Raw genomic sequence first — 12,736 nt, forward strand, 5'->3', positions numbered from 1 at the left:
GCAAATTTTTCATGGAAAGCAAAGACGGAGAAGTCACTGGGTGCCATCTCAGCAGAACACTGGAGGTCGGGGGAGTGGCGACAAAAATTTGAGAGCCCAAAGAAGCAGCCTGTGTGTGACGATGTGCAGACTCGGCTGAGGAGTTGTCGTGGAGCAAAAATAAACAAATAAATGAAGCTGTAGCCTCATCAATTGATGTCGCTAGTATGCTCCTACACGACCATAAGCTGTTAATACTACACCATGGAACTCCCAAAATGCCCATTAGTGGTTGCGTCTTCACTCTTCATCTCTATCAGCGTCGGTGAACCCACAAGTTTCCATTGATCTCTCTGCTCCTTTGCCTCGCTATCGTTCGTAATGATACACCCAACACTCGTCCATGATGATTACGCCGCTAAAGAAATCTGGATTCGTTTGGAACATGTACGCTGCTGCTTGGGTTCGGTAGGCTATTTCAACACGTGAGAGCAGTCGCAGATACCAGTGCACGACGGCGTTCCTCATGTTCAAAATGTCGTTCATGATATTCGTCTCTGTTCTCTGGCTGACTTTCAGTTTCTTCACTAACACATCGATTTTGATACGCCGGTTATGGAGCACAAAGGGTTCCACTTATCTTGTGATTCCTGATTCTTCACGGAGTCTGCCACTTCATTCTTGATCATTCAGATTTGTTTGACCACACTAAAAGCATCCACGTCAGAAAAATACTGTGGAGCCGGCCGAAGTGGCCGCGCGGTTCTGGCGCTGCAGTCTGGAACCGCGAGACCGCTACGGTCGCAGGTTCGAATCCTGCCTCGGGCATGGATGTGTGTGATGTCCTTAGGTTAGTTAGGTTTAACTAGTTCTAAGTTCTAGGGGACTAATGACCTCAGCAGTTGAGTCCCATAGTGCTCAGAGCCATTTGAACCAGCCAAAAATACTGTGTCGGGGGGGAACGGGGGGAGGGGGGGTGATGGTGCAATGTTGCCATTCCCATTCAGATGCAGAAAACATATTTCCATGTGGGGTACTCCACTTTATGAATAGCGTGCGCAATTTTGTTTTGGATCCCTCAGCGGCGTGCTGCGGTACTATGGCGTGGGGATTTTATCGTGTATCAGATCCAGAGTAATCTACCTTCAAACAAACGAGAAATTGATAATATAGCAAGTACTTAGCATCGGCGTGACAGTAGATTGTAGGATGATCAAGACATACATGGTAAAAGCATTTGATAATAGTTACATCGTCGATGTCCGACACATACAACATTCCGCTTCGTTGTCGTACGTGCCAGAGCCTTAGGAACGCACCATAATCACAATGACAACAGTAAATCGCCATCGCTACAGTATGCTATCAGGGCGGCAACGAGAGTAGTCGCCACCGACCCCTGCCGCTTACAATAATGGACAGAAAGGCCACCCTGCAGCAAGTGACTTGTGACTCCAGTGGTGGACAACAATAACTACTGAACAGCCACTCCACTCAGAATGAATACTTCCCCACCTCATCGCCTTCCCCACCACTATGGGATAGAAGCCCCCTCCATACTCGTGCACCTCCGGTCACGTCACGTCAAAAAGCACTGCGATTAGCACGGGCGTACGAATACCGCCTCTTGACAATCAAGGCACAGAAGGACTAACGAGATGCGGTACAGGTTCAAACTTTCCCGTGGCTGGTTACAAGTAAGACGAAAATCTCAACTTCCGATTCATTTCTTTTGACAACAGGGCGCCATTTAGATAGGCGGGGAAGTATTATCCTATGGGGATCGTTTACATGGACTGGGATTGGGATTCTGCTACCGTAGTACTAGGGAAAGATACAGGAACTTACTAGTGGTTTTTTTCGGGGTGTAGTAGAGTTCAGGTGCTAGCGGCTGCTACATTCTAGTAGCAAGATGTAATTAATTCGGTTGATCTGGAGTGTTCATGCTGCAATAAGAAATATAACATACCACATATTTTACATTCATTCACAGATTGTTGATATACAAGCTGTCCCAGACCTGTTGGATCCAAATTATGAAGATGACACAAGGAACGACATTGAGAATTTTGACGTTAACTACCTAATGGTCAGAAATGAACAGGAGCAGACCGTGCTTTCATAATGCGAAAGGTTGCGACGTATACCGACAGGAAATATGGTCCAGGGCTCAATAAAAGGTTTACAGACTGTGTTTCCTTTCCTTTTCAAAATCAACTACTACAGGGCTAAAAACAAAGTTAAATTCAACCTAAAATCTATAGGCAGTAAGTTTACACCCTGACGTCATGTTACTTGATAGTTTAACGCAACAATCTATACTAAAAATGACTCGTTTTGGAGGGATCTTATATATTTTGTATCACTTAAACTGCATATTTTTGTAATACGCAAGTACAAAGACGGAAACCACCAAATACCGCATAATAACGTGAATGTTTTTTGTGTTTTCAATTCTGAACTTGAGATGCTTAATCCTTTTCACGTTTATGAGTTTGCGTTTATGACTTCACGCGACGAAACAAAGCAGATTATGTCTTATATGTCAAGTTAACTCCACCAATGTGGTTGCGGTAGACAGTTGCTGCTGAATACAGCATAACCATATAGTCCCACATGGCTTAACATTACCACTGTCACTATGGTGGTAGCGCCACTTTTCTTCTGAACTTACCGTATGTAACTGCTGAGCCAATGATTACAGCCATTTCCAGTTGTGTCAGTGATAGCTACCCTGCTATGTTATCTGATATATCTACATGTATTATTTTTAAGTACCTTGGATGATATTTTTTTCATTACTTTTCTTGTAAATCTGAAGATGGCCTGATCTGTACAAAACGATTCATAACAACAAAACAGACTGTACTTCAAGTGCGGAATGTGTTTGATAAAGTTATGCCTTGTTTGGTCGCAATGTTTTCTTTTATTGTTTAGATCGAACGTTTCCGAGCTACAATTTCTACTTCGATGATTACACTGACGTTTTTCAGAGTTACACCAAATTTAGTGATGTAGCAACATTCACGCCAATACTGACGCTAGGACTTGTTTTCGAAGATAGCGTGAACAGAGGCACACCTACGTTTATAGCATTTATAGATTTGAAATTTTGAAGGTACTAGTGATAAAATACAAGTAGCGAAAGGTTATCTAAAGACCTAAAGCTCGTAGAAGCAGCAGCTGCAGCTACAAGAATCAAAAGGCATGAATTGGAAGCTATAAACGAGAAGGGAATGAGAGAGCGGTGTAGCCTCTCCTACGTAGATGTTATTCAGCCTGAACAGTGGGCAAGCAGTGCAAGAAACGAATGAGAAATTTTGGAAGCGGAATTAATGTTCAGGGAGCAGAAATAAAAACTTTGCAGTTTGTCGATGGCATTGCATTTCTGTCACCAAAGGCAAAGAACTTAGAAGAAGAACTGAACGAATTGGGTAGTCTCTTCGAAGGGGTTACAAGATGAATGTCAACAAAAGTAAATTAAGGTTAGTGAAATGTAATCGAGTTATATCAGGAGATACTGGCGGAATTAGCTCAGGAAATGAGACACTATAAATAGTAGATGACTTTTCTGTTTGGGGTGGAAAACAACAAAATGGGCGAAATACAAAGTATATAAAATTAAAATCGGCAATAGCACGAAAAGCGTTTTTGAAAAAGATTAATACGTTTATGTATTTTGTTTTCTATTTGTATCTATATTTATGTCAGTGTATGTCTGTATGTGTATGTCTGTCTACCTACTTTTATATCTACCTTCTTCTTCTTCTACACGTATGTAAACCGAAGCCTTTCACAGCAGTTTCTGTCTGTATGTTCGGGCTATTCTCAGAAGCTACTGTAGGGATTTTAATGTAGTTTTCACTAATATATAGGCTTATCCACGAGGGAGGTTTTTGTATGTAACTTATAAATATTTCGTGTAAATTGGTTTAACTATGATGAATTAGTATTAGCCACTGTAAAAGCGGTGCCACGGATATCTAGTGACGAATGGTTGAACTGCTTGGAATCAATCATTGGAGACACGTATAGTTCGGCCCGACTGCAGAGCCTGCCCAGTGCAAGTTACCGCTACCGGGGGCCCAGTGCAAACTACCAGAAAGTTCCAAAACGACGTGCAAAGAAGGACATATCATGTATTAAGCTCATAAGAACACATTTTTGGTGTAAAGGCAAGGGGTGTGAGGGAAGTGTGGTAGAAGGTCACAGAGATTAACAGTCGCAGAACTCCTTGCAGTCATTCACAGGGGTTAGGCTGGAGCGCAAGGCTGGTGTGAGCTACTCATCTGAGGAGGTTGGCACGAGCTACCCATAACCGTAAGGCTGTCCGAATATAGCACCAGACCGGCCTGAGATACCGTTACCGGGAATGTGGCACGAGCTACTGCAGACTTTCTCTTGTTGAATATGAAATTGAGTGTCACAAACTGTTTCCTGAAGCCATTTGTATGGAGTGTAGTCTTGTACAGAAGTCGAATGTGGACAATAACAAGTTCATAGAAGGAGAGAATAGAAGCTTTTGAGATGTGCTACAGAAGAATGTCGAAACTAAGATGAAATAATTAATGAGGAGGTACTGATTCGAATTAAGGAAGAAAGAAATATGTGAGAGAACATGACTGACAGAAGAGATCGGTTGGTGCGGTATATCTTGAGGCATGAAGCAATCATCAGTGTGGTAATTGGAGTAAAAATTGTAAAGAGAGACAAGGCAGGAAAACAGTAAGCAGGTTCAGTGGATGCATGATGCAGCAGCTATGTAGAGATGAAGAGGTTTGCACAGAATAGACTAGTGTGGAGAGGTGCAAGAAACCAGTCATATAGGTCTGACGAGCACAACAGCAACAAGTAGTTTAGAAATACATGGTTCACACGTGTTGCTCAGTCAAGACTAGACAGATGTGACAGAAGTAATCGTGTTGGACCACTTCTGGCGTGGAGCAGTTCGACGTGTCATGGGCTCGACAAGTCGTTGGAAGTCCACAGCAGAAATACGGAGCCGTATTGCCTTTATAGCCGTCCATAATTGCGATGGTGTTGCCAGTGCAGGATTTTGTGCACAAACTGACCTCCTGGTAGTGTCCCATGAATGTTCGACATGGCTAGTATGGGGCGATCTGAGTTACCAAATCATTCATTTGAATTGTTCAGAATGTTCTTCAAACCAGTCGCGAACAACTGTGGGCGAGAGACATAGCCCGTTATAATTCATAACAATTCCGTCGTTGTTTAGATGCAAACGGTCTTCAAGTACCCGAACATAACGATTTTCATTCAACAACGGGTTCAGGTGGAGCAGAGGTCTCAGTCCACGGCCCACACCATTGTGGAACCATCACCAGTTTGCACAGTGCCTTGTTGAAAACTTGGGTCGATGGCTACGTGGGGTCTGCGCCACACTTGAACCCTACCAGCTCTTACCAACTGAAATCAGAATTCATGTGACCAGCTCACGTTTTCCAGTCGTCTAGGGTCCAAACGACGTCACAGGCGATGTCGTACTGTTAGAAAAGGAACTCTCTGCCATAGCCCATTAACACCAAATTTCGCCGCCCTGTCCTAACGGATACGTTCGTCGTGCGTCCGATATTGATTTCTGAGGCTATTTCAAACAGTGTTGTTTGTCTGTTAACCCTGACAGCTCTAAGCAAATGCCGCTGTTCTCAGCCGTTAAGTGAAGGCCGTCGGCCCCTACGTTTTCCGTTTGAGAGATGATGCCTGAAATTTGGAATTGTCGGCACACTCTTGACACGTGGATCGCGGGATATTGAAATCACTAACGATTTGCGAAACAGGATGTCCCATGCGTCTAGCTCCAACTACACTACTGGCCATTAAAATTGCTACACCACGAAGATGACGTCGCTACGGTTGCAGGTTCGAATCCTGCCTCGGGCATGGATGTGTGTGATGTCCTTAGGTTAGTTAGGTTTAAGTAGTTCTAAGTTCTCAGCAGTTAAGTCCCATAGTGCTCAGAGTCATTTTTTTTTTTTTTTTGAAGATGACGTGCTACAGACGCGAAATTTAACCGTCAGGAAGAAGATGCTGTGATGTCCAAATGATTAGCTTTTCAGAGCATTCACACAAGGTTGGCGCCGGTGGCGACACCTACAACGTGCTGACATGAGGAAAGTTTCCAACCGATTTCTCATACACAGACAGCAGTTGACTGGCGTTGCCTGGTGAACCGTTGTTGTGATGCCTCGTGTAAGGAGGAGAAATGCTTAGCATCCCGTTTCCGACTTTGATAAAGGTCGGATTGTAGCCTATCACGATTGCGGTTTATCGTATCGCGACATTGCTGCTCGCATTGATCGACCTCCATTAACTGTTAGCAGAATATGGAATCGGTGTGATCAGGAGGGTAATACGGAACGCCGTGCTGGATCTCAACGGCCTCGTATCACTAGCAGTCGAGATGACAGGCATCTTATCCGCATGGCTGTAACGGATCGTGCAGTCACGTCTCGATCCCTGAGTCAACAGATGGGGACGTTTGAAAGACAAGAACCATCTACACGAACAGTTCGACGACGTTTGCAGCAGCATGGACTATCAGCTCGGAGACCATGGCTGCGGTAACCATTGACGCTGCATCACAGACAGGAGCGCCTGCGATGGTGTACTCAACGACGAACCTGGGTGCACGAATGGCAAAACGTCATTTTTTCGGGCGAATTCAGGTTCTGTTTACAGCATCATGATGGTCGCATCCGTGTTTGGCAACATCGGGGGGAATGCACATTGGAAGCGTGTATTCGTCATCGCCATACTGGCGTATCACCGGGCGTCATGGTATGTGGTGCCATTGGTTACACGTCTTGTTCGCATTGACGGCACTTTGAACAGTGGACGTTACATTTCAGATGTTTTACGACCCGTGGCTCTACCCTTAATTCGATCCCTGTGAAACCCTACATTTCAGCACGATAATGCACGACCGCATGTTGCAGGTCCTGTACAGGCCTTTCTGGACACAGAAAATGTTCGACTGCTGCCCTGGCCAGCACATTCTCGAGATCTCTCACCAGTTGGAAACGTCTGGTCAACGGTGGGCGAGCGACTGGTTCATCACAATACGCCAGTCACTACTCTTGATGATCTGTGGTATCGCGCTGAAGCTGCATGGACAGCTGTATCTGTACACGCCATCCAAGCTCTGTTTGACTCAATGCCCAGGCGTATCAAGGCCGTTATTACGGCCAGAGGTGGTTGTTCTGGGTACTGATTTCTCAGGATCTATGCACCCAAATTGCGTGAAAATGTAATCACATGTCAGTTCTAGTGTAATACATTTGTCCAATGAATACCCGTTTATCATCTGAATTTCTTCTTGCTGTAGCAATTTTAATGGCCAGTAGTGTACCATACGTTCAAAGTGTGTTGATTTCCGTAGTTTCGGAAATCTTTTCACCCTAATCATCTGAGTACAAATGACAGCTCCGCCAATGCATTCCCCTGTTATACCTTGCGTAAGCAATAGTGCCGCGCATTTCGTTGTCGCATGACTCTTGTCGCGTCAGTGTTCTTTCCCTTTCCCTTGAACGAGCAAGGTGGCGCAGTGGTTAGCACACTGGACTCGCATTCGGGAGGACGATGGTTCAATCCCGCATTTGGTCATCCTGACTTAGGTTTTCCATGATTTCCCTAAATCGCCCCACGCAAATGCCGGGATGGTTTCTTTGAAAGGGCACGGCCGATTTCCTTCCCCATCCTTCCCTAATCCGATGAGACCGATGACGTCGCTGTTGGTGTCTTCCCCCAAACAACCCCCCAACCCCCCTTTCCTTTGAAGTGCCTTCAAGATCACATAACAGTTGAAACGTCCATTTCCGACCAAATTGGCAACCATCTACCACCTGCACGGTATAGATCCTAATAGTTTGGGACTCCAGTTGAAAGAGCGTTGCTGGTAGGTGTCGAGTGCTGACCGTTGGCGAGGCGTCCGTTGGCGCTGTGGGGCCTCGGCGCCGGCGGCCTGCGCTGGTGCCAGCGCACCGGCTGGTACAGCACGGCGCCGACCACCGAGTGCAGCCCGATGCCGCCCAGCACCAGCATGGCGCCGCGGAAGCCGTAGCTGTGGAGCAGCGCCTGCACCACGGGCGGCGCGCCGATGAAGCCCAGCCCCACGCACGCCTGGCACAGGCCCATGGCCAGCCCGCGGCGCTCCAGGAAGTACGAGTTGAACGCCAGGTACGACGCCGGCACCACCAGGCCCAGACCCACTCCTGCAACAACCAAAACACCGTGTCGTTCCATTGTTTGGGAACCCACTAAAGCACTCCTAAAAACTAATATACGCTGTCGGAAAAAAGTAAATGCTTTTACAGATTTCCACATCACTCAAGATTTATAGCTACAACAGCGCACATGGAGTACATGAAATGATTACATTTACAGATCAATAGCACAAGCAGTTCTGAGGTACCAAGCATCGACCCAAAATCATGCAGACGGCGAATAGTGTCGCGTTATTCCACGCCTGTGAGCCATTGTTGTGTTCGGCTCTTCGAAAAGCGCACCAGGCGGTGTGCTTTAGCTTTGCGTCTAGTGTTTGCGGTGGCGCTTTCGGTTTGGCGCTAGATCGGTACCGCCCTGTGGCGGTAGGTGGACCAAGTGTACGGTCACGTGACGATCGAGGAGGACGTACTGGGCCGTGACCGAGAGAGGTGGTGGCGCGAGTGGGGCCCTGCTGTTAGGGGTCGTGCATTGGCCGAACTCTTGGCTGTCACGGGCTAAGTCTCCCTTACCGGCATGTACGTGGCTTATGAAGCTTAAATGCCGTGGTGCAGGAGAGCAATGCGTAGGACCGTATCTCTTCTTATCGGCCGTTGAAAGCACTGGCAGCGGTTGGCTCTGACGAGCATCTGGAAGTGCGACGTGTTCCCGGCGCTGGGGTGGAGTGTGAGAAGTTGAGTACTGTTTTTATGTAACAGAGTTAGTTATATATAAATATATGTATAAGAGAAGGTTTTCAAGTTCTAGTGAAGGGCATGAGTTTCTTCACCAGTGGTTTCGTTTGCCCGTCCGCGGGAATGTGTTAATTGATTCTTGCTTGGGCCGTTTTCATTCACACCTCGGTCGGGTGATTTAGGGTCGGTGTCGCGGCTCTCAGTGGTTCGGAGTCTGTGCGGGCACCGCCATTGCTACATCTTCTGGTTTTGAGTAACTTGGGGAGGTGGCGGCTTGTAATGGAAGTTTTGGGGCTGATCTGCTATGGCCCTGTAGACCACCAGTAACTATTCCGCCTATTGTGATTTGGGCCCGTTTACACGTGTCGCTCCCTCACCGAGCTAAGGACTTTATATATAAAGTTAAAATCTCATTATTGGCAAGTTGTTAATGTCATACCTGCTAATCTCCTTTTCATAATGAAAATTGTCAAGCTATTTGAAATTGTGTTTTTAATAAAAAATGCCAGACTTAAACAAATTTGTTATTAAGTGTTTTAAAATAAAAAGGTATCTTTAGCAGTGTGTGTTATTTCGCCAGCACCTCCTAGCCCCTACTTCCACGATAACGTTTTGGCATAACGGGTGTACTTGAGTTGTTGTTTGTGAACCACCCTAACTAACGGTTCAGCCTGCTCGACCTATTCACGTAGTTCTGTAAGAGTTGTTGGTTGACGAGTCACATGAGTCACTTCTCGTCCCATCTTATCCCATACATGCTCGATTGGAGGTAACTCTGCAGATCGCGCTGGCCAAGGAAGTTGCTGCAAGTCCTGCAGAGTATGTTGCGTTTCGCAAGCAGTGAGTAGGTGGGCATTATACTGTTGGAACGACGCATCATCCTCGTGTTGTGAAAACGGTAATGAACGGCTCTAACAACATTCTACACATACTGAGCGCTGGTTAGCGTCCCCTCCAGAAACACCAAAGGTGAACGAGAGCTGTAGCTCATCGCACCCCAGGCCATAAGGGATGGGGCGAGGCCATTGTGTCTTAGCCGAATGCACTTTACGGAACACAGCTCACCAGGTCTGTGTCCTAAGCACAGACGACGATCACTTGCATGCAGGCAGGATCTGCTTTCATCGCTGAAGACTACGGAGCACCATTCCATCTTCCAAGTGATCCTCTGACGCCATCAGTCGAGCCGTACGCCTCGATGCTGTGGCGTGAGTGGAACACGGAAGAGATGTGCGTGCCCATCGTCCCGCTGCTAGTAATCGGTTCACAAAAGTTAGAGTTGACGTGTCTGGACTCAGAGGCCATCTTATCTGCGCTGTGGTAGCTGCCCTTACAATACGACTGTCCTGCGGGACGTCTGTGCCGTGTGGTCGCTCAGTACCTCGTCTACAGGTGTGAGAATGTTCACGTGACCGCTGGTACCAGCTTAGTTGCACAACTGATACACCTTGTGCAGCTTATGTGACAGTTTTCCCAAAGCACCATCCAGCCATTCGGAAGGCCACTATTTTACTCCCTTTAAACTCGCTCGGTTGGTTGCAGGAAGGCCGACCGCTCTTCGTGGCATGGTTGCCTGCTTGCTTCACACGTTTGCATCACATTGAGCCGTCTAACCATGACTATTTCCTATTAAAGGGTACACACAGATGGCGCTCTGGCAGCTATGCCATTACACTACCTACTGGCGGATAACGTTGAAGCCATTATCAGTACATGTACTATCCTCCAGGCGGTATATGCCGTTGTCGTTCCAGGTGTACTAAATATTTTCCTACAGTGTATTTATGTGTGAGGGAAATTGTTGTCAGTTATGGTCTTAATATGTTCTCCAGAGAATTGAAAGTTCTCGATTTTCTAGTAAAATTTTCCCGCTAATCTCTAATTCATTGAACACTAACAACCCTACATCTACATTCAGTCCATACACACTACCAACGAAACTTCAACAAACTCTTTTTCTGACAGTGATATCTGTCGCGATATTTATCCATTCTGTCAGCTCCAACTCTTTCCTCCCATCCACCCCACATTAGAGCTCTTCGCTTCTAACCTCCCCTATTTCTTTCCTATTTGTACCATGGGCTGGGGTCACACACCCAGTTCCATATTACATTTCTCTCTCCAATCATCACCCCTTCCACCTAACTTCATCTCCTCAGTTACAACGCATCAGCAATGTTTACTCCCACATCCAATCTACAGGGCATCTAACCTCATTCAAAAAACTCACAATTAATGATGACTCCAATTAGTTCTAACTTCGATGAACTATCAAACCTGTAAATGTATTATAAATTGCCGCGCGGGATTAGCCGAGCTGTCTAAGGCGCTGCAGTCATGGACTGTGCGGCTGGTCTCGGCGGAGGTTCAAGTCCTCCCTCGGGGATGGGTGTGTGTGTGTTTGTCCATAGGATAATCTAGGTTAAGTAGTGTGTAAGCTTAGGGACTGATGACCTTAGCAGTTAAGTCCCATCAGATTTCACACACATTTTCTATTATAAATTCATTACACTTTATGAAGGGATCTTCAGTGATGTTCTTTAAGTTTGTATTAATCACATGATTGATTCCTTTACCTGCTATATTACGCAAAGTTTTTCTTTGAATGTCACAATGTTTAATGTTTAATATTTTTACATAATTTCACCTCAAATTTCTCAATCTTATACCTTGTTATATGGGCCATTCCCAGAAACAACAAAATAAATTGCCTCTGACCTTCCCTCTCCTTCCTATCCTTTACTACACCATGTCCTTCAACTTTCATGGAATGTATATTGTTTGTTTTTAAGGTTTTCTCCTTTCTGTACCACATTTTCAACTTTCTAATTTTTTACTGCTATTTTGTATAAAATTATTCACTTTTATCCTGCCACATAAGAAAATTATGTTTTAATAATTCTGAAAGCATATGTAACCGTCTCTTCTTTTCAGTTATATTGTTTCAAAAAAGCCACCGGGTTGAGTTTATCGAAATTGAGCTACATCTCACTTCACCTGACTGCGATGGAAGTGGCGCTCATCCACACGTCACGTCATTTCCAATAGCTCACACGGCTGGGGATCCGAGTATTTATTATTCATTTTTGATGGTAGAGAAGTGAATTCATTTTCCTGACAACAGAATCGTGTCTTCATCGAAACTGTGTTCACAGAATTCAATATACTAGTTGTAAAGGTTAATTCCCGTCTTTAGCAACTGTAATAAAAGTCTTATTAAGACCAGACGCGTTTCGATTTATTTTAAAGCATCTTCAAGTGAACTGTGTAACAATATGCTTTTTTCTTGCAGTTTTGTTTGTTGTGATCATTACAATTGAATCTTGTCTGAAAGTCTTACGTTTGTATTCGTCCGATAAAAGTCAATGAAAGTGACCACTGGCAGCTGTGCGGAATTTTTAATGCCAACACACGAGTAACGCCAAAAACAAACTGCACAGGTAGAAGACTCTTGTCGGTAAGATCATTGCAGCAGCATCTGGAGTCGATGGGATATGACAACACAAATGCTTACTGATGGCATATCTATATGAAACAGTGTCTATCAAGGTCGTGCAAACGTATTATTAATAATCTATTTTCTGACTACTTGGATGCGATACTCCATTCTCTCCTAAAATTTTATCTTTTCACCTTCACATACATACTAGTGACTCTTTTCCACATGTCACGCTTTTTGTTCAGTTTGTTCTCCATCGTGAGGATTTTCGCATAATATTTTTTAACGAACTGTTCTTTCTAATTCTTTTTCATTTTGTATGTTTTCGACATGCATTGCGTTCAGAAAGGGAAACAAATATGAACGTCACAAAGATTTTGAGTGTTGTATTGTCTGTTTCCAA

General features: G+C 45.1%; 1 protein-coding gene across 1 annotated transcript in view; it reads right to left on the reverse strand.

Moving 5' to 3' along the window:
- The window catches only part of LOC126251589 (uncharacterized), a 338,248-nt gene that overhangs the window by 68,092 nt on the left and 257,420 nt on the right, over positions 1–12,736 (reverse strand). The window contains exon 5 of the mRNA XM_049952121.1: positions 7,914–8,210. Within this exon, the coding sequence (XP_049808078.1) occupies positions 7,914–8,210 (297 nt within the window). The remainder of the gene's footprint in view (positions 1–7,913; positions 8,211–12,736) is intronic.

This window comes from Schistocerca nitens, chromosome 4 (assembly GCF_023898315.1).
Source record: "Schistocerca nitens isolate TAMUIC-IGC-003100 chromosome 4, iqSchNite1.1, whole genome shotgun sequence".
NCBI classification, from domain to species: Eukaryota; Metazoa; Arthropoda; class Insecta; order Orthoptera; family Acrididae; genus Schistocerca; species Schistocerca nitens.